Source organism: Rhinatrema bivittatum, chromosome 10 (assembly GCF_901001135.1).
Source record: "Rhinatrema bivittatum chromosome 10, aRhiBiv1.1, whole genome shotgun sequence".
Taxonomy (NCBI): domain Eukaryota; kingdom Metazoa; phylum Chordata; class Amphibia; order Gymnophiona; family Rhinatrematidae; genus Rhinatrema; species Rhinatrema bivittatum.
Genome location: NC_042624.1, coordinates 89,029,865 through 89,052,653, shown reverse-complemented (window position 1 = coordinate 89,052,653; position 22,789 = coordinate 89,029,865). Strand labels below are relative to the sequence as shown.

The 22,789-nt window shown below is 40.8% G+C and overlaps 1 protein-coding gene across 19 annotated transcripts in view; it reads left to right on the top strand.

The window, feature by feature from the left end:
• Positions 1-21,319, top strand: part of ADGRL2 (adhesion G protein-coupled receptor L2) — a 579,402-nt gene extending 558,083 nt beyond the window's left edge. For 10 of the 19 annotated variants that reach the window (XM_029618001.1, XM_029618004.1, XM_029618002.1 and 7 more), the window contains 4 exons: positions 12,085-12,213; positions 12,648-12,744; positions 15,972-16,100; positions 19,296-21,319. In XM_029618001.1, coding sequence (XP_029473861.1) covers positions 12,085-12,213; positions 12,648-12,744; positions 15,972-16,100; positions 19,296-20,050 — 1,110 coding nt within the window. In that variant the 3' untranslated portion in view covers positions 20,051-21,319. Of the gene's footprint in view, positions 1-12,084; positions 12,214-12,647; positions 12,745-15,971; positions 16,101-16,326; positions 16,409-18,616; positions 18,670-19,295 lie in introns of all 19 variants that reach the window. The other 9 variants (XM_029618016.1, XM_029618014.1, XM_029618015.1 and 6 more) reach the window with 3 other exon arrangements.
• The last annotated feature ends 1,470 nt before the right edge of the window (positions 21,320-22,789 follow it).

Sequence of the window (22,789 nt, the reverse complement as noted above, 5' to 3'; positions counted from 1 at the left end):
TAGTTTCATATCCCAACACTTGAGGTACACTTTCTTCAAAATAATGAAAGGCATACATTAAACCCCGTCGGGCCCATGTCTTGAAAACCCCACTGGCACTCACCCCAGGCTGAAAGTCACGATTGTCCACTAACTGAGTCAACATCAAAAAAGGTTTCTGCAATTGGTAAAGATTGCGCAACCATCTCCAAGCCTTTCGGCATGAGTAAAATAAACAGTGAAGGGGTATCCAGCGTCTGCAACGTAGCTGCCGGAGCCTGCACTAAATGCAAGGGAGACCAAGGGAAGGACATACGTGCTAACAGCCCCTCCTCACAATAAGTATAAGCATCAATTATCCATTCCCCGATAAAGTGCAGCTGACAAGCAACGTTGTAGATGCGAAAATCAGGCAGTCCCAGCCCTCCCTGTGTCGTGGGATACACCAGAGTATGATAACTAATCCGTGCCTGTTTTCCTGCCCATAAAAGTTTTTGCAGCCCCATCTGTAGCTTTTTAAGGTTGCGTACTTTGAGCCAAAGAGGGAGCATATGAAGTTTATATAAAAGTTTGGGGATAATCATCATTTTTAGTAAGGCACCCTGTCCAGAGAAGGTGAGGGGAAGAGACTGCCGTGCCTGTAATTGCCACCCTAAACTATCCAAAGTGTCAGGAATATTTAGGTTGTAGAGCTGTTCCACCTCTCTAGGATGCCAAACTCCTAAGTATTTCAACTTCCCAGGGGCCCATGTAAATGGGAAGGGACCGCCCCAAGAGAAAGGGAGGTAAAGGTTAAGAGCCAAGGCTTCTGATTTGGAAAAATTTATTCGATGACCTGCTATATCTTTAAACTGTGTGAAACGCAACAATATGACCAGTACACTTTGTCGGGGCCGGCCTACGAAAAGAAGGATGTCATCTGCGAACATGGGCAGTTTAATAGGGTGTCCTCCCAAACTCAGTCCCCAAAATCCTTTGTCCCGCTGAAGTGTTTCAGCTAAGGGCTCAATTGCCAATACAAATAACAAGGGGGAAAGCGGTCAGCCCTGGGGTACTCCGTATTTTAAAGGAAAAGAAACTGATAGGCTCCCATTGATATGACGTCAAGCACTATGGTTATGGTACAAAACTTTTAACCAGGAGATAAAATCTCCATCTATCCCATATCGCTTGAGTGCCCAAAACATGTAGTCCCAGGACAGGGAATCAAAAGCTTTTTCAGCATCTAAACTCAGAATTAATGCCTCCTCCTGTGAGTGATAGCTGAGGGCTGCAATGAGACATCTCACATTTTAGACCCACTGCCGACGTTGAACAAAACTGGTCTGATCAGAGTGTATCAATGTAGGCAATATATTAGCAAGCCAAGCTGTCAGGACAGCCGCAAGGATTTTTATATTTATTTATTTATTTATTTATTTAAAAGTCTTCTATTCCGATGTTAGTCGAAACATCACCTCGGTTTACATGGAACAAAAGCAACGGAAATTACAAGTAACAAGCAACATTAATAAGGGAAATGGGTCTTTAGGATCCCACATCCTGTGGATCCCACCCCTTTTTGGGAAAAAGGATAATAGTCAAACAATTTTCTTCCTGCGGGAGGGACGGATTGTGGAGTAAAGAATTATAATAAGACACCATGCTTGGTAAGAGAGGAAACTTGAGCGCTTCATAAAACTCATTACTCAGCCCATCGGGGCCAGCCGCTTTGCCTTTTTAAATTTCTGGATAATGGCAAAATTTTCTGAGTCCACTATATAGGCATTTAGCGCCATAAGTGAGTCACCAAGTGACTGAGGCCAAGTAAAATTTTGAAAAAAAAACCTCTGACACCTACTGAGTGTGGGGTTTGGAAGTGTATATTGTCCTATAATAATCCACAAAACTGACTTCAATATCTTTTTGATGGGTATGATATGTGCCATTGCTACCTTTAACCCCAACTATGAAAGGTTGGGCACGTCTGGGTCTAACTAAATTTGCAAGAAATTTGCCCGGTACATTCCTGTGTTTGAACAACTTATATTTATAATATCTTAACGATTTGGATGCTCTTTGGTGCAATGCGGTATTAAGGGCTTGACGCACCTGGTCCGCCGCTTGCTGGTTTGCAGTGGTGGGATCTCGTACAAAGAGGGTTTGTGCTGTCTTTAGCTCTGCGGTTAAATGCAAGATTTCTGCATTCTGCTGTTTATTCCGTTTGGCAACATAAGCTATAATTTTCCCCCGCATTACTGCTTTCCCAGCGAGCCAGAGTGTGTACGGGGCAGTTTCAGGCAGGTTATTAAATTTGATATATTCTTCCCAGCCCTCTTTGATATATTCCTGGAAGTGGACATCAGATCCCAGATCTGGCAGCATTCTCCAGGAAAAAGCCGCAGGGGGGGGGGGGGCTTACCGATTTGTAAAATAGACACCGGGGCATGGTCAGAAACTGAGATAACCCCTATACTGGCTTCTGTGATGCGGGAAAACAATTTTTCCGGCACAAAAATATAATCCAACCTGGAGTGAGAACCATGTGGGTGAGAAAAAAAAAGGTAAAATCTTGCTCTCCTGGATGTAAAATCCTCCAAATGTCTATTAAATTCAACTCCTGATAAAGGAAGTTGACTCCCGAGTGCGCATCATTACTGCCCAGGGGCTTCAGGGGTTTCCAGTCAATTTGCTTGTCCATAACAATATTGAAATCGCCGCCCACTATTAATTCACCGTCTGGAAGCTTAGTTAAGATACCTACTAAGTTAGCAAAATAATCATGAGAATAGACATTTGGAACGTAGGCGTTGCATAAAGCTATGCGCTGTTGAAATAGCTTCACCACCACCACCACATAGCTGCCCTCCACATCCTGCAAAACTCTATCCAGCTGAAACGGCATCTGCTTGTGTATGAGTATCGCTACACCCCTCTGCCATGAAGAATAGGACGAGGAGTAACAACTCCCCACCCATTCCCTTTGCAATTTATATGTTCCACCTCCAGCAAGTGAGTCTCCTGTAGAAAGACCACCTGTGCCTTCAAATGCTGAAATAAAGATAATAATGTTTTCCGTTTAATCAGAGAGTGGATACCATCCACATTCATGGATGTCATTTTAACCGAAACCATGTCAGCTGTTTAGAGGGATAAAAAGTACAAGTTTTAAGAAAAAATGTTGTACAGTGAGCAGACAGAACGCCCCCCAGCCTGAGTGTCCCATCCCCCACCTTAAAACAGACTCCACAATCATGGCAGGTGTATTGATAGACTTTAGGGCTCCGGGTCATTCTCCTGGGTGCCCCCCCGTCGCACACATACACTCACAAGCTGCATCCCCACTGTCGCATACCCCATACATACTGTATACATCCATACCCAGAACTCTTTGCTCCGCAAGAGGCACGAAGAACCCATTTCCCCGAACAGGTTTATGGGCTTCCCTCTGCCCTCTCTCCCCCCACAGCCTACCCCCCCTCCCCCCATCAGATCTCTGCGGTGACTTGTGAATTGATCAGAACAAGCTAAACTACATTAACAACAAAACCATCCCTTGTTGGAAAAGAACGCAAATAGAGAACAGTGTGTCAAGAGACAGGAGTCAGCCCCGTTATAGGGGATCAAAGACAATGTTGTCACAGCGAGAGTGGTGAGGATACAGAAGCTCGGTTGACCTCGAAGCCTGTTGGCCTATACCAATCAAGGAATCTTGTCTGGTTCCAGCGAAGATATGAAGGAGTTGGCTTCTTCCTTTTTACAAAAAAAAAAGAGGACACTGCCATTATGTTGAACACGCAGTTTAGCAGGAAAAAGGAGCGCAAACTGTATCCTCCGCTTATGCAGCTCGGCACAGGCAGGAGACAGGGTTTTACGTTGTGCTGACGCTGCTGCAGAAAAAAATCATTAAACAGGAGCCGCTGCCCCTGGTAGTCCACAGCAGAGTGTTGTCTGAAGGCACGCATGAGCTGAATTTTGTGTGACCAGTTTAAAATTCTGGCCATCGCAGGCCGCGGTTTGCTAACGGCTTCTCTAGGTGGCCCCATCCTGTGTACCCTTTCACAGCGCAAGTGGCCAGAAGTTAGTCAGGCCCAATTGACTTGGCAGCCAGGCTTCAAGCTCAGTCAGAACCAGGCAATACAGAGGCTAAAGCACCATGAGCCTTCATTTACAGATGCTCAGGGCTCCCCATCCTCACCAACTTTTAACACCATGCTGTGTCTGGAAGAGCCTTTGCAGCCTCAGTCCTGTACATTTCCTTCAGAACCCTGCACATATGTACTCTTAGGCCAGTCAGTAGGCTAGGCATTACAGTTGTGCAATGGCTGGTATTCCCTGATCCTCCCCACCCAAATGTTTTACCAACATCACCAGGCCCTGGTCAGTGTTGGGAGTGCAAACTAAGTTTGACCAGTGAACACCATCCTACCCCACCCCACCTCACCCCCAGGACAGCATGCAGCACTGCCACTGAGCCATCAAAATGACCCATTCTGAGTTGTTTTTTTTAAAAAGTCTGATCTCATTCCAATAGCTTTCTTGTTTGGGAAAATTTAGAAAGCTGCCATTCTCATGAAAGACTTTAAGAAGTTTATGAATAACAAAATCTTTTATATTTATTGTCTAAAGTGGAAAAATATTTTTCAACTTTATAGTCCGTTCCACATTAGAGATGTGCTTCGTTGTTCGCCCGAAGTAGGAAATTGCCCGAAATTTCCTACTTCGGTTTTTTTTTCGGAGGCCCGAAACCCGAAAATAATTTTCCCCAACTTTCGGGGAAATTTCGTTTTTCGGGTTTGCCTGGGGGAGGGGCACACATTTTTTTTTTTTTTTTATTAAAACCCACCCCAAACCACCCCAAACATTTACCTTAACTATAATTCACCACCCCACCTCCATCCCGATCCCTCCCCAAGACTTACAAAGTAGATCCCTGGTGGTCCAGTGGGGTCCTGGGATCCATTTGCCCTCCTCCGTGCCCATGTTTCTGCAGCCGTGCTCTTTAAAATGGTGCCGCGCAGCCTCTGAACTACCATGTCACAGGGGCTACCGGCGCCATTAGTCAGCCCCTGTCACATGGCCATCGGCGCCATCTTGTGCTCCTGTCATGTGACTGGAGCTGACCAATGGCGCCGAAAGCCTCTGTGACATAATATGGGCAAAGGCTATCGGCGCCATTTTGATTACTGGCAGCCGACAACGAAATGGCTCCCGGACCCCCGCTGGACCCCCAGAGATTATTGGCAAGCCTTGGGGGGGTCAGAAGGGGGGCTCCTGAGTTTTCCAATGTGGGGGAGTTTTCCAGAAGGGGGGGTCTTGAGTTTTCCAATGTGATCAGCATTGCAGCATAGTTTCATGTTTCCTGCACTACACTTGCTTCAGAATATAGACATTAAAATAAAGCTAGCAGTTTAATTTTGTTTCAATTTACAAATGTCAGCTCTTTGATAAAGGGCTGCATCAGGTAGTGCTAGATTAGCAACCTCCCCTAAGCTTTTTTTATACAAGAATTTGTATTTCTCAATACAAAACCCATTGCCAAGACTGGACATTTTGGTAATTTGAAGCTTAAGTTGTAGAATCTAGTGGCAGTGTGAATATTATACCACAGCAGCAAAGACAGCTTCAGTCCTCAAGTGCAGTAAACAGGTCTGATTTTCAGGATAGCCAAACTATTCAAATGAACCTGTTTTATAGAGCAAATGTATGCAATGGATGTGCGATGCTGTGGATAGAAGACGTGAGGAAGAAACTCTATCCACATGCGCCCATTAAGCTGATTAAACAGCTAATTTTGATAGCCAAGCTGATAAAATGCAATCATTGAACTGATTTATGACCCCACTTTGGCCAAAACTGAGAAAAGCAATGAACTCATCAACTCCCTGGAGATGGCAACAGCATTACAAAAAAAAATTAGTCCACAAAGGGACCCACACGGAAATGGCAAACCAAGAAAAGAAAAGGCCTGAGGTATCAATCTATAAAAGATTTGTTAGTTTAAAAAGTATGCAGGGGTGAGATTGAAAGATATTTTGGTTTTGAAATCTGACTTACAAAAGATTAGTATAAGAGTTCATGATATATAGAGGGGTGTATTTCGGCATTAGAAAAGGTAGATGTCTTGCACCCAGAAATGTTAAAACACAAAATATCAAAATACTTATGGACCTGCTTCCAGATTTGGAATTGAGATTTAGATGAAATGATTGTCAGAGAAAGTTCCAAAACATGGAGTCTTTAAAAAGTTAATAAAGGAAATACTGAATCAGACTTATTTATTTATTTATTTATTTATTTAGCATTTTTCTATACCGACTTTCCAATAACAAAATTATTGATCAATTCGGTTTACATTTTAAACAATAACAACAATGACAAGTAAATGTCTTACAATGAACAGGTCGAATTAACTTGGATTAAGATATAAGGGGGTAATAACATAATTAACATGAGCGGTGCCTAATATAGGCTAGAGGCTGGGTTTTAATGATAGACTTCCCATATATTAAAAAATGCTACCACCCTCTATAAAGTAGAAAGAGCCCACTGGACATTAGGCTGAAAATCTGCAAAAGACCAGAAAGGATAAATCAAAAAAGTGACAACATAAGATATGCCATACTGGATCAGACCAAGGTCCATCAAGGGTCCATCAAGTCCAAAAGCTACTAATCCTTATTGATTAATAGCAGTTTATGGACTTCTGCTCTAGGAACTATCCAAACCTTTTTTAAACCCAGCTACACTAACTGCCTTAACCACATCCTCTGGCAATGAATTCCACAGTTTAATTATGCGATGAGACATACCGAGTAGCCTAAAATCATAAACTGTATATGTGCTGTGGGAGGAAATTTCTTTTTTTCAATATGTGGCATAGCACAGTAGATTGAGAAGCAAAATTTTTATTGATTCAACTTGGAATTAAATCTATAGAGCTACTGCCCAGTGGCAATTCAGTTTGAGTTGAAAAGCCTGTGACACATACACAACAAACTAGATTAGCAATGCACCAGATGAGTGAATGAAAGAACCAATTCTGAGACCACAGAGAGCTGTTTAGCAGTGCATGGAGAGGAGGGAGAAACAACTGCTGGAAATGGTCAACTTTGTTGATAGATTTGGTAAATGATTACAGTAAACATTAAGTTACTACCTTTATATCAAGATTCCATTGGGCTGTAGTCAACTGACAGTTCATGCTCTCAGTCATTAAGCATACTTGAAATTACTAAGGCAAACCATCAGAAGAAGCACAGTTAGGTCCTAGTTGAGGTTGACAATTAGAAAAAACATCCAGAGAGTAGCCAGGTATAGAGGTAAGAACATAGACATACAGCAAATGGGCTGGAATCCAGGAAGGCTGAGACAGGTATAGAAGCCAGTTAGTTGGTCCAAGTAGGCAGGGAAGTAAGAACCAGAGTTATACTTCAGAAAGTCAGGAACAGATTGCAAGAGCAAGGTAAGGATGCAGGCGGGGCAGCATGAACAAACACAGGAAGAAGCCAGAACAGAACTGTAGGGCATAGGTTGAGTTTTTGTTGCACCAGCAGGGAAACAGAGTTATAGGAGAGTTTAAATGTGGCAACCAGTTAGAGCTGACTCCTACTGGGCAAATGGGCTGCCAGCTGGATAGTCAACTCAGCCATCCAGGAAATTAAAACTACCAGGAGTTCTATAGTCCACACCTGGGCTTGGCTCATCATTAAAACATTCTACTATTAGTTCCAGACATTCAGGCCGATACAGTACAGTGTGCTTCGACGGAGCGCACTGTTAACCCTGCCCTAGGACGCACGTTTTTCCTTAACCCCTTATTCAGTAAGGGGCGGAAAACGCACGTCCAACCCGCGGCACCTAATAGCGCCCTCAACATGCAAATGCATGTTGATGGCCCTATTAGGTATGCCCGCGCGATACAGAAAGTAAAATGTGCAGCCAAGCCACACATTTTACTTTCAGAAATTAGTGCCTACCCAAAGGTAGGCGCTAGTTTCTGCCGGCATCGGGAAAGTGCACAGAAAAGCAGTGGCGATATTAAGTCGGAGGTCCCGAAGAGTAAGAAAAAAAAATTTTTAAATGGGATGGCGGCTGTCGGGCCGAAAACCGGACGCTCAATTTTGCCGGCGTCTGGTTTCTGAGCCCGTGGCTGTCAGCGGGCTCGAGTACCGACGCTGGCAAAATTGAGCGTCTGCTGTCGAAACCCGCTGACAGCCGCCACTCCGGGTTTTTGCCCGTTTCTACCGCACCACCTGTGGCCTGTGTGCGCGCCGGGAGAGCGGGCATTCGTCCGCTCTCCTACGGACTTTACTGAATCGGTCCGATTGTTAATTCAAGACTGGGCATCCTAAGAGTACCACCTTCTCTTCACCTAAGAATCTACTCCTGCAACCCTCAAGAGCAAATTTCTGTGGGTATGCAGCATGAAAATGCTTTACCAGTTCAGGAGAATGCACATTCTTGGCAGGCTCCCACATCTGATCTTCTAGGCCATAGACCTTATAGATAATGGAGTTAATCACTGATCCTCTTGAAATCCAATATTTCTTCCTCCACAAATTACTCCTGTCCACCTACCAATTCTGGTGGTAGAAGTAGAACTTGACAACCTGCGAAGGGATTATGATACAGTTTAAAAAGAGCTACATGTAATTTTGGATGGACATGAAAATATTTGCGACAAATGGAAGTTTGAACATAACTGAATTAACAGGATAATAATTGGAAATGGACTTAGGAACTTTTGATCTAACTTGACTGCATAAGCTTTTATTCTTATATGTCACATTGATAACTGAAACCTGTCTCTCACCTTTAATTGAGGAGTAAGTTGTCTCAACCAGTCAGCTGCCCTTTCTGATAAGAGTATATCTTAGTTCTTTCTAATTTCTGAATCAATTGTGCATGAGTATCATGATCTGGTCCAGGCTAGTGCTGCTGAGATCTTCGCATGTTGAACAAATACAGAATGGAACCTATGATGAAATCCATGGTTTGCAAAGAGTGACAGCATCTTCATTGCAGATCGTACTGTAGTGTTATATAGAGATGTGCTTTGTTTTAAGCTTTCGGGTCGGGCACTTCGTGGAAAAATTTATTTTCCAATGGGTCTTTTTTTTTTTTTTTCAGCAGATTTTCCAAACCAAAAAAACCCAAAAAGCACCCCAACCCTTCAAATTTACTTAATTACAACCCCCCACCATCCTGATCCCCCCCCCCCCAGGACTTACTAAAAGCCCTGGTGGTCCAGCGGGGTCCAGGGAGTGATCTCTCCCTCTCAGGCCCTCGGTTGCCACTAATCAAAATGGCGCCAGTGGCACTTTGCCCTTACAATGTAACAGGGGCTACTGGTACCATTGGTCGGCCCCTGTCACAAGGAAGGAGCAATGGATGGTCCACGCCATTTTCAAAGATGGCGCCAGCCGTCCATTGCTCCTACCATGTGATTGGGGCCGACCAATGGCACCAGTAGTCCCTGTCACATGGTAAGGGCAAAGAGCCACGGCGCCATTTTGATTCCTGGCAGGCCCGATGGCCTGAGAGCAGAAGATCGCTCCTGGGACCCTCACTGGACCACCAGGGCTTTCTGTAAGTCTTAGGGGGGGGGATCGGGATGTGGGGGTTTGTAATTAAGTAAATTTGAAGGGTTGGGTTTGGTTTTTTTAAAACAAATGTGCCCCTGCGCTAACCCGAAAAATGAATTTTTCCCAAATTTCGGGAAAAATCAGTTTCGGGATTCAGGTCTACCGAACCAGGAAGAATTCTGCAATTTCGTTGAAATTGCCTAATTCGTTTTAAACTAATGCAAATCCCTAGTGTTATATATAAACCCTGCTGTTAATAGTAACGTGACCCAGTTGTTTTGCTTGTAGTTACAGAAGCACTGGAAGTATTCTAACATCCTTAATATTTTCTTAACTTGAATGAATCTCTACTGGGCAGGCTGGGTGGGCCATTTACTATGTTACTATCTGATTCATGCTCTGGCTGTTGGACTCTGGATGGTATGCCAAGGATAAATGTAGCCAGATCCCAAGAAGACTCATTAGTGCCTGCCAGAGTTCTGATGTAAATTCTGAGCGTCAATCCAAGACATCCCCCCCAGATAATCCATGTATTCTTGTACCCTAAAAAAAAAACGGCATTTCATATTGTAAATTTGTGGCCTCAAACATGGAACTTCAATTTGCAAACTTTCCAATGAAGCAAAATCACGCCTTGCATTATATTCCAGTTAAAAAAAAAAATAAAATGTCCATGAATAAACTTAACTTTTGTGCTTTAAACTGTGATTCCAGTGGTCAGTCCTGGACACACAAAGTTTTAAGATCAAAAATACTTAGGTGGAATAATCCAAACATTCAGGTCCTAAAATTGTAAGGCCCTGCATTACCAGGCAGATCCTGACATCGATGTTTCATTTTAAACTGCTTCAAGAGACCTGTGAAAAGAGACAGGATTACAGCCAAGGCAGGAAAGAGAGCACAAAAGGCCAAGTCCTAGATTTTAAAAATACCAATTCTGGTAAAATGAGGAGGGGGGTAATTCTGTCTTACAGTATACTGAAAAATTGTATTTGGCAAAGTTGGAGAGTTTGGTTTGCCTTCAATAAAAATTGTTACAAAAAAAGTATGCAAATGTATGTCTTGAATATTCATGGAATTCCTGAAAGTCCAACCTGTTTGCAGCTCACATTAGAGTTCTTCATTTCTGCACTAGAGAGAGCAAAACTTTTTAACTAATTACATTATAAAAGTTTGATTTTAATAAGAAAGTGAGAAAATCAGTGTCACATCTACAGGGCCAGTGCAAGGGTATTGGACACCCTAGGTGAACCTTTTGCCTTGCACCCGCCTCCACCCCCCTCCGGTCTCGGCCTCGACTTCTTCCTCCATGCCATGTCTCCAGGCTCTGCTATCAGAGTTCTTGTTCTCCTTCTCCCCTCAGGGCCGCTCCTCTTCCCCCCCTCCCCCCCATAGCTGTCAAATTTGGCCATAATTGGCCCAGCCATTGTCCTCTCTGTCCCGTGGCTCACTGAGATTTCCACCCCCACCCCCCAGAGCAGAGGGATCATTGGCTTAGTTGACTAGCCTAAAGGCTGCAGCCAGGATTTCCTCAGCGTGGGCAGGCTGGATCTGGTCGGTGGGGCGTGGACTGTGGAGTGGGATAGGTCTCTTCTTCGTGGTGCCCTGCTGCACTGCTTATGTTCCACTCCCCCCTCGAGTACACACACAACAGATAGAACAAGCTTCCCTGCTACATCTGCGCACTCGATTACAGACAGCCTTCTGTTCGTGGGGGGAGGGGGGGCGGCTGCCGACTCACCAACAGAAGTGAAGGTGAAGCATTTGCGTGGGCCCGGTGAGCAACTCGCAGAGAGATTCATGTGAAGCCTTTGAGCCGGTAGTCGGTTGAAGACGGACCAGTCGCTCATCGCCGAAATATCCTGCTGGCAGCTGCTGAGCTGCCACTACTGCTGCCGAGGCAGTGGATGTCTCATCTTGGCACAGCATGACAGTCGCCCTGAGCCCCCGATTAATTTATTTGCACCGCCGTGAGACTGCCACTATGCGGGCTCTTGCTGCATTCCGTGGCTGCTGCCCCTGGCACACTAGGCTGCCATCTAGCTCCTTTAGTGCTTCCGCCAGCCCTGCACGTCTCTAGAAGTTATGTTCCCTGTTAAACACGAACATTCTATAATTCACAAAATAAAATGACTCGTTCACTAGAGAAATTTCTTATAAAACTATACGCATAGCAACCTGATTCATGTGTACACCCAGCATATTATGACATGAGGATTAAAGAGTTTTGACTGCTTTTTGTATTGCAGGTTGGTCAGATATATATCTAAGGTAAACTGAATTGGAATAACACCCTGAATTTATTTATAGTTTAATAGCAGGTGCTATTTGTAAAATGTTTTAACGTCTGGAACTGTGAGCGAAGGATCTGTTTTTCTTTCATTGACATTGGTCAGCTATGCAATAAATACAGCTTTTTACTATTTAATACTTTAGACTATGCACAGACTGTGCTGGGATGCAGCATGTGCTTGCTTACTCCAGGGGGATGTATATTTGTTTTAAATAAGCCGATGTTAATTTTTCCATTCTACTATAGGTACGTAAGGAATATAGTAAATGTTTCCGACATTCCTACTGTTGTGGTGGACTACCGACTGAGAGCCCCCACAGTTCAGTGAAAGCATCAACTACAAGAACTAGTGCTCGCTATTCCTCTGGCACACAGGTAACAAAGAGTTTGACAGCATCTTTTAATTAACCTTATTTATAGAAAGCCTATGGAGACATGTTCCGTTCAGTTGCACTAATTGTCTTCTCATTATAATGATCTAGGTGGCAAAATACATGCTTTTTCTTATTGCGGGATTGATTTGTTTTTAAATATTTCCTCAAGGTTTTTCTTACATTTTTTTTCTTTTGCACACTTTTTTTTAAATGGAAAAAATGGCACTCTTTTTATGGTGCACATGCCGCATGTTTTGTGTTTTTTTTCTAATTGGAAAGTTGTAGATTATACTTTCTGTGACAGAGGCACAGAAATTAACTTTTGATAAGCAGGTTTCTACTGTACTCTTAGTTAAGAAATTAAGTATTTCTCCATAATGAAGTAAGTTTTTATTTGGCCTAAACCTTGTTGGTCCTGTTGTTTCTCATGAACAGTCTCGTATAAGGAGGATGTGGAATGACACTGTCAGAAAACAATCTGAATCTTCCTTCATCTCAGGTGATATCAACAGTACTTCTACACTTAATCAAGGTCAGTAATGCATTACTTAAATGTAAGATAACTTAGAATGTTGTTTTGCATTTAGAGTAAATTGTGCTGAAGAAAAACCTATGAGACAAGTTGTTTGTCTATTAGTTTTACGAGCCTTCATTATAAGTCCTGTTCCTTTATCTTGCACATTCACTGCAAATTAACTTTATCCATTTATGGAGAGCATATTCAAATAAATGTAATCAATTATTCATCTTAAAAGCAAAAACATTATTTTAAACTTTTCCCTGACCTTCATAGGTTAAATCTCAGACATGAATATAAGCAGAGGTATATTTTTAATGCATTAGAGATCATAATTTTACAGCCCATAATATTTTTCAATGTAGAATATTGTCAGTGAAAGCAGCTAAATTCTTTAATTATGGACAAAGTAGGTATGCTGACAGGATTTGTTACATACATACTCACTGCACTTGCAGTGAAATAATTTTTATTAAAAAAAAACCAAAAAAAAAAACCAAGAGGCCAGTATTCAAAGCCATTTAGCTGGATAATTCACCAGTACTTATCCAGCTAACTTTTAGCCAGAAAAGCAATAGGCATTTTGGGGGCATTCTGACGTGGGGACGAGTTAGCCAGGTAACTTATCCAGTTAATTCCTATGTTAGGAGCTTCCGATTTAGGTTTTCCGGCTAACTTAGCTGTGTCCTCGAGCAGATCTAAAGTTGTTTGGCCTCATGTGGCTGGTTAACTTAAGAATTAACCAGCTATTTTCAAAGGTTGCTGGTTAAGTGGCCATGCCCCCTATCACACAGGAAAAAAAAAACAAAAGTCCCAAAGACCCCCACCAAGCATATAAAACATGGACCCTACTAGACTCTGGCTTCCCATCCTCTGCAAGCAGTTTAAAATAAGTATTAAGGGTCTGCAGGTAGACCTCCCCACACCTCCTCTCCAGTTCTGTATAATAGTAAAGTAATGCCCACTCCTCTGCCTCCCTCCAGTCCTCCTGCTACCTTTTCAAAACTTTCTCTTCTGCTGGGAATACGGCATACTCGTACTATGATCCTGGTGCTTTCTGCCTTGCTGTGCCAGCTACACTGGTAGCTTCTGCTTCCAATGGTTGCTGGTTATAGCAATGCAGAAAGTGCCAGTATGGCGATTATTTATTTATTTATTTATTTAAATTCTTTTAATATACCGATGCTCAAGACGAGGTCTTATCGTACCGGTTTACAATGAAACTAGGGGAGAACCAATTAACAATATATAGAAGGTAAAAAGTTACATTGAACAAGGGGAATAAACATGGGCTTTGGAAGAAAGGAAAGTTTGTACCATGATCCAGGCAGATTAGAAAGTTCTGAAAAAAGGTACTGGGAGGGAGAGAGGGTTGACGTGCAGGGAAGGGAGGCAGAGGAAGGAGCATTACTTAACCTTAAACCAGGGAACGGACGGGGGAGACCTCCTTACAGACCCATAACTGTTTGTAGCAGGGTTTTGGGGGGGGGGCGGGATGGAGAGACTTGGCTCGGTAGGCCCCATGTTTTATATGTTTGGCCGGGGGTCTGTGCTTCAGGCCGCCTAGCCAATGCGGGACTTATTTTATTTTATTTATTTTGTGAAAATTATGGTCTCTTTACCAATTATATTCTTTTGAATACAGCCAGTTAAGGCCAAAGTTATCCAACCCCATGAGGCCAGCTAACTTTCAACCTAACTGCAATATTCAAAAATAAGTCCCTTGGGTTTAAGGTCCTTTTAAAGGTAGTCAGATTCAGGGATGTTTATTCTGCTGAATATCTAGGATAATTTAGCTGGCTAAATTTAGCTGGATAAGTTATCCATTCTATGTTTTTTGAATATTGGCCTCCAGATGTATACTAGTTCGTTTATGAAATAGATATTGCCATTAGTCTTGCATTTAAATATTAATCTGTTACTGTTAACACATGGGAATTGTGTTTAGAATATATGAAAATATAAGCAATAGAAACTATTTCCTATCCTCAGGAGGTTGCATTTTTTTATTTTTTCTGGTTAAAATTAAGGTTTTTGGGGAATATGCAGTATTCTTGAACATAGAACTTGACAACTTAGGATATTTCTATACTGCAGCTTCTTTGAAGTTGAGTCAGTTTAATTTTCAGTAAAATTAGTTTTTTTTTTCCTAATATTAGCATAATCTGTCAATAAAGGAATTCTCTGACTTCTCAAGAATTCTGCTCAGGATAAAATATTTTCATCAGCGGAAAAGTATTAATATTTAAAATAGAATATATTCCTGCTATTGCCTGAGTAAGAACATAATTCAAATTTAGTTTAAAAATTCATAAAGTCACTTTCAAGCTCTCTTTAGTCATGTAAAGTTCCCATCAGACGTAAAAATTCAAAATTAAAAAAACAAACAAACTCAGTTCTCATGAATTATTTTTGAATGTTTCCTTTCACTGTTATGCATAAAAAGAATGGCATTAGTCTAAAACCTAAATATAGAACCTTATATTGATTTGGGGGGGGGGTTTGTGCAATTCTAAAGGGTTTCTTAAAACTAGAATGCATTAAACAGAAACTAGAAAGCATTCCTATGGATTCCTTAGATTGTGTTTTTACCTCAACAGTATTGTGATCAAAAGAATGAGGTATCAAAGATATGCTTTTGAAATCTTACCAGAGAGCTCAGTATGACTGTCAGTAGACTGATATGTTATTGTCTTATTTCTTTTAAAATTTTGCAGCATGTCTGCTTTTGCATAAACCGCACTAGGCTTTTTGCCGTTTTTCTTTCTTTCTTCCTGTTTGAAAAAGATATTTTCCCTTTTGCTTCTGTTGGTGTTTTTATTAACACTGCTGTTCTCATTAGGGGTTGTCCAACACTTGTAGTAAAGTTCAGAATTCTCTGCCTGGACCATTGTGATTAAGGGTCTTAATGTTAAGCTGCAACAGCTTGAAACATACTGTGGCTCTCTGTCTCCTTAATTGCCATTTCATGGTTCAGAGTGATTTGGTATAAATTGGTGAGCGTCATACTCAGCAGGTGTTTACTTTGGGGATTTCACAAAAGCACCTGTGAGTCAATGAAATTTAGCTACATTATCCCTATCCCGCCTTCAAATTAATAGTTCAAATGCAATCAGATATTAGCAGCAGAATTGCATTTGACACTGCTTATGAGAAACAAAAAAAAAACCAAAAACCCTTTATTGAAACTGTCAGAGCAAAATTAGAAAACTGATGTCTCTCTTTCTGTTTCTTTGCTTTAGGAATGACTGGCAATTACCTACTAACAAACCCGCTTCTTCGGCCCCATGGCACTAACAACCCCTATAACACACTGCTCGCTGAGACAGTTGTATGTAATGCCCCGTCAGCTCCAGTGTTTAACTCACCAGGTGTGCTTACACTTAATAAAACTGCCATTCTTTGTGACCAGGCATCTATGTTTCTGTAGCTTTAAAGCTCATCTTGCAATCTCCTCGTTCTGTAATCTGTCTTTCTGTTGATTTTTTTAACGGAAACCTCAGCCTTGCCTGCATCAGGCTTATAAAACTGCACTATATTATAGTAATGTCTTAGCCAAGTAGTATGTACCAATAATTATCCATGTCTTTAACACAGGTGGCATAAATCTTAATATACTATTACAGGACTGACAACACATGGTCTGAGAACCCATCTTCAAGATATAAATCATTTAGAGGTACCATGTCTATGTAATATTAGGTTCAGTTGACTCTAAAGCTTAGAGATGAAATCAGCTGATGGAGTTAATTCAATAATGGTGCACTGCAAGAAGACTTGTCATTTATGGTCTAGTTAATTGTATTCAGTAGGAAACCAAAGAACAAACTATAGTATAGTGCAGCTTTATGCTAGCTCATTCTTCAGAAAAAAAAAAAAAAAAGCATTCAATACAGTTTGAAGGCAGAACAGGTCAGATTGCAGGATTAGTTTGTGTTGTCAGTTTACGGTTTTATGCTTATCTTAAGTAGTAAATCTATTCATATTTATTAGAAAGTTCTGATAAAGGCAAATTGAATGTAGTTCAGTTGTTTTTTTTTCTTGCAAATCTCTGAATGTATAGCAAATATAAAATCCTGTTTAAACCTCAAGAATTTCTTTTTAACTTAACTACAGTTTCTATTTTTATTCTCTTGTTTCCCTGCTTTCCTTATGCTTTCCTCTAGCGACCTACAGAGAGACAAGTATGGGAGTAAAACTTAACTTTGCCTATCAAATGTAAATTTTTTCAGCATGGTTTTTAAGAGGCACAATTAAAAACATAAGTAGCCATCATGAAGTAGACTCAGTGGGCAAGTGGTTCACAATTTGCATTTACATTTTTCACCAAATTCCCCCTTCCCCCCCACCACATTTAAGCATCTCGTCCATGCTGTCCTTTAAATAATGACCATAGATCTGTGGCAAGCATGATTGATTGATTGATTGATTTGCAATGCTGAAATAATTTGCTGTTTAAAAACAGAGCATCGTCCAACAGAAATATTTCATAATCTGCTTACCATTTCCACGTTCCCACAGTAATCTTGCTACAGGCTATGGAAAGACTTCACGTGCATTACGGGCAGCAAAATCTGCCTTTTCAAACCAAACTGTGTCCTAATATGCTTAAATCTGCAGCAAAACATACCAGGCCCATTTTCTGAGATGCAAAATATTCTCCAGTACCTGCCTCAGTGGAATTGAATAAGAACTAAAAATATTTTTTAAACCCAAAAAAACTCATGCATTTCAGTGGAGAAAAATGTCACTGCTTTGTTCTAAATGCCATCTGTTCTGCTCTGGTAAGCTTTTGCAGCCCGATCATAGAACATATATGAAATTACAAAACTACAAAGTTATTTAATCAAAGCTACAGAGAAGTACCAAACCACCACCATCATCACTTAACATATAATTCAGGGCACATGGAAATCTGGAACCAAGCAGAACTAGCAAATAAAGAATTTAGTTTCAAATGAATATCCCCTTACAGATGTTGATTTTTTTTTTTTTTTAATTTATAAAAGACCTACTTTGAAGAGGGGCAGGAGGGGTAGGTTTGCAGGAGATTTTATGTTTTAAGGGTAAGCTGCAGCTTTAAGTGTTGAGTGATTGCAGAACTGAAAATTAAATTCTTCATCTAAATAAGATATTTGTAGATATACTCCTCCAAGCCTTGCATATAATGCAGCAGCCTCACAGTGGTCAGTTTCATCTCAATAATGTCATTCCATTGTTCTTTAGATATTTCTATGGGTAAACCTTTTCTCCACAATATAAGCTGTTCAGTTTTCCTTTTTTCATATTCCATTTCTCAAAAATGTTTTGTTTTGTTTTTGCCTGGACTGTGGTGACTAGTTTACATGTATTTGTGTCAATGGAAAACACATTTTTATTTCTATGACACAATTTCATCATGAGTGACCCATTTTATTTTATCAATTTCTTGTCATTATTCAAGAAGATCCTATCTATTCAGTCATTCTTCCAGCAGTTAAAAGATGTTAGAAGATCTCCTCCCATTTCATAATTAATATTTAGTCTTTGGCTTAATTTCTGTGACCCATGTTTACAGAACTTCCTGACATTTCTGCATTTGATCCTCAAGCCCAAGATATCTGCGGGCCAAAACCCTATTTTGCCTTTTGGGGGTTCATTCAGTGCTGTCACTGTGACTGATGCAGACTGCAGGCTACAGGTGAACTTTGACCTTCAGATGCCTGGGGCAGTTGCTGGCAGACAAAATTATGCAAAAAAATTTTTAAAAACCCTACATAAAATTTAAAAAAAGCTTTTATTGCTAACAATCTAATTTGCTGAACCCTTGTTTCAACTAAGTTGCTGAGAAGCCTAGTAATTCTTCATCATGTTACAATAAATCATTTTACTTTCTTTTATATATCAGCTACTCTTAGGCCAGATAGCCTGAGCAGACAGACATGATGTGAGTTGTCCAAAGTGAGTCATTCCACCTGCTGTCTATCGTGTTGTTGGATGATGCTTGTGGGCCCTGCTCCCTTTAGTGTGAAAGATGGCTGTCCTTGTTTAACACGGATTCTTGTATTTGTCCATTTTTTTCATTCTTTTCTTTTCTTCATCTTCAGAAAAGGAAACATTTAAAATCTTGTTGCACTAGTTGCTTGCTAGTATGTGGGTTTGTTGTACATTGACCTTCAGTTTATATGTGATCTAGGCCTTTTTTTAATTTAGTGTTGTTTAGGACAAATTGTGTTTTTATTTATTTTTTCTAAATCACATTGTTCTCCTTAGTGTAAATGTTCTAATTGAATTGCTTTGCATTGTGTATGCAAGGGCATGGGGAGTGAATTTATTCCTTATTGGAAAACTTAGAAAATGGATACAATTTGTAGTTTAAAAATCCCTTATTTGATAGTTTTTAATATACATCTTTCCAACAACGTTTGCAACTGTGTTTGCAGGGGGTAATAAGATAAATGTCTCAGCTATTACTTCAAGTAAAACTTTGTCCTGAACTACATTAAAGACATTTATAATCTAAAGACAGAAATGTAAGTCATAAAAGAAGGCCCATGATCACCAAATATGTTCCTTTTCTGTTTCAGGACATTCACTGAACAATGCCAGGGATACAAGTGCCATGGATACTCTACCGCTAAATGGTAACTTCAACAACAGTTATTCACTTCGCAATGGGGACTACAATGACAGTGTGCAAGTTGTAGACTGTGGACTAAGCCTGAATGATACTGCTTTTGAAAAAATGATAATTTCAGAACTAGTCCACAACAATCTCCGGGGCAGCAGCAAGAACCATAACCTTGAGCGTACGCTACCATCCAAAGCTGTAATTGGTGGGAGCAGTAGTGAAGATGATGCAATTGTAGCAGATGCGTCATCTTTAATGCATGGCGACAATCCAGGACTAGAGATTCACCATAAAGAGCTGGAGGCACCTCTCATTCCCCAACGAACTCACTCCCTTCTGTACCATCCACAGAAGAAAGTGAAGACGGAGGGTACGGATAGTTATGTGTCTCAACTAACAGCTGAAGTTGAGGATCACCTACAGTCCCCAAACAGAGACTCGCTATACACAAGCATGCCCAATCTGAGAGACTCTCCTTATCCTGAGAGCAGCCCTGACGTTGAAGAAGATCTTTCACCCTCCAGAAGAAGTGAGAATGAGGACATATACTACAAAAGCATGCCAAATCTTGGAGCTGGCCACCAACTTCAGATGTACTATCAAATAAGCAGAGGCAATAGTGATGGCTATATTATTCCCATTAACAAAGAAGGCTGCATTCCTGAAGGGGATGTTAGAGAAGGACAAATGCAACTAGTAACAAGCCTTTAATAGTGTATCAAAGGAACACTAAGGGCCACATGCAGGTATTAAAAAATTGGCTCTACACAAGCCCCCTTCTCCCTTTCATATCTGCTGGAGGAGATAACTCTGCTGATCCATGGCTCTCCAGTCTGCTGGAGATTTTCGGACCTTGCAGTTCTGTGAAAATTTTTTATAGAGCAAAAACTTTGTACATACAGAGTATACTAAAAATAATTATTTGTTACAAAGAAAAGAGATACCAACAAGTTATTTAGGTTATCTTCTGCTGCTGAATTCATGAAATTGTGAAAATAGAGAATCCTATTCAGCCATTGTACTGCAGCAGATTCTGAACTAAATTTGTAAATATGGCTGCACCATTTTTGTAGACCTGCATTGTATTATATACAAGACGTAGGCTCTAAAATCCTGTGGGACAAACCTACTGTACCGTACTGTTCCTGACGAGACTTGCAAAAACAGTAGAGACCCTGCAGTTCACTGCAAATCTAAGGCAAAGATTGAAAACATGTCTAACCACTAGCAATCAAGCCACAGGCCTTATTTCATATAGTTCCTTGACTGTACAATAACCTCTTCTCATGAAAAATGGCTAAAGAAATTATATTTTGTTCTATTGCTAGGGTAAAAGTACATTTGTGGCCCAACTGAATGGTAATTGTCATTAAGATATTAAAGAGTTTGAAGAAAGTATTGTGAAAAAAAACTCTTGGTTGCACATATTAGACATTTTCTTTTCACTCTGTTCATAATAGTATGCTAGGCATAGTCTTAACTAATTTCACTTCTTTTCACTGTAAACAGTGTTCTGCTATTCAAAGGTTTTGTTATTTCTTAAATTTCTTATTGCCAAAAGAACATGCTTCATGGGGAGAAAACTGAAGCCAGTTATGCCATGACTTGCACAAATTTAATGAAATCTGGTAAAGATTGTAAATCATTTCACTGTTAATTCTTTAACAGAGGAACAAAAAAGGCACTGGACACTAATCACAAACATTCTAATGTGCAGACGGTGCCTGATCCTTTTTTTTTTTTTTAAAGAGAAACAAAAACAAACAAATAAATAAATAAATAAATACTCTTCCATATTCCTTCTGCCAATATTTAGCAATTAATTTATTTTATGATAAAAGTTCTAATGAAGTGTAAATTTACAGCAAAATTCAGCTTTTTCATCTTTGTGTAAACCTTGTTAATAATGAGCCCATCACTAATATCCAATGTAAAGTTTAACACCTGTTTGACAGTAAATAAATGTGAATTTTTTTTCAACTCTGTCAAAATGTGCGTGGGTCTATATGAGCTGCTGAGTCAGCATACCAGCCTACTTCCATATTCCTCTGTATCTATTGCTTTTACATTGTGCTGCAAAATAAGGAAACTGCAGGCGTCCTTTTTTGTTATTGAGCGGGGAATCTTAGTATGCATTCTGATCACATGTACAGGCACAGCTCTACAGCAGTAGCTTTTTTTTTAAAGTATGCTTTTTTCACAGATGATAGCTATTGATTTTGCTTAAAATTTATGCATCATATAATCACTATTTTTTCTTTTGCTATACTGAGGGGTTTTCCTTTTTTTTTTTTTTTTAAACTTTATTCAATTGACACAAAATCTTGAAAGAGAACAGAACTAGAAACAATGTCCAGAATATGAACAGACAGCATTAGTAATTACAAAACAAAAGTCTTGTGGTAAGTTTTTATATTTTCCTCCCAGCAGCAATCATTTCATCGGAAGGAAAAAAAAAATTCTCATCCTGGCCTGCATCCCACTCAAACACTCATCCCAGTCATTCCAAGAGGTCATGTATTGTCATGAAAACTGCACCAGAAATCCAAAGTTCCGTAGGCAGAGTACAGCAGAAAAGATTCCAGAATCTAATCCTTCCCTATTTCAAGGGAGATTGCCTCACCTTCAGATACAAAAAATCTTCATAAAAGTAATTCACCATAAGTTGTTCCCACAGCAGAACCCTAGGAGGTAGATTTTATAAAAGTATGCCCTTGCGTACTTTAGTTCACGTACCAGGCACAAACAAAAGTACGCCGGATTTTAATAAATACGTGCGTAGCCGCGCGTATATTTTAAAATCCGGGGTTGGTGTTCGCAAGGCTGCGCAAAATCGGCAGCCTGTGTACGCTGAGTCCCGCAGCCTGCCTCGGTTCCCTCCACCCCCCCCCCCCCCACCTTTATCGCGAAAGTTACGCCTGGCCGGCTGCCGGCGTGCCACGGTCTGGTCCGGGGGCTGGTCCAGAGACCGCGGCCATGCCCCCAATGACGCGCCGGCCACGACACACCCCCCAGGAAAGCCCCGGGACTTGCGCGCATCCCGGGGCTTTGCATGCGCCGGCAGCCTATGCAACATAGACTCGGCGCGCGCAAGGGGAGCTTGGAGCAGGTTTTTGGGGGGTATGCGTGTATCCCTTTGAAAATCTGCCCCTAGGTGAAATAAGCTTCTACCTAAACTGTCAAAATGGCTTTCTTTGCTAATAAAACTGCCTAATAGAGAAAATGTTTTTCCACACCACTAAGGATGTCAAGCTCACTCACAGCTCCTAACATTAACACTGAAGCTTTGTACTCAGTTTTTTTTCTCTACAATTTTTTCAACTCTAGACATGACCTCTGACTGGATCCAGTTTATTGCACCATATAAATACATGTATATACTGGCATCTTCCTGGCACTTAGAACAGATATCTGAGTCAATAAGATGAAATTTGAAACCTCTGACCTTAT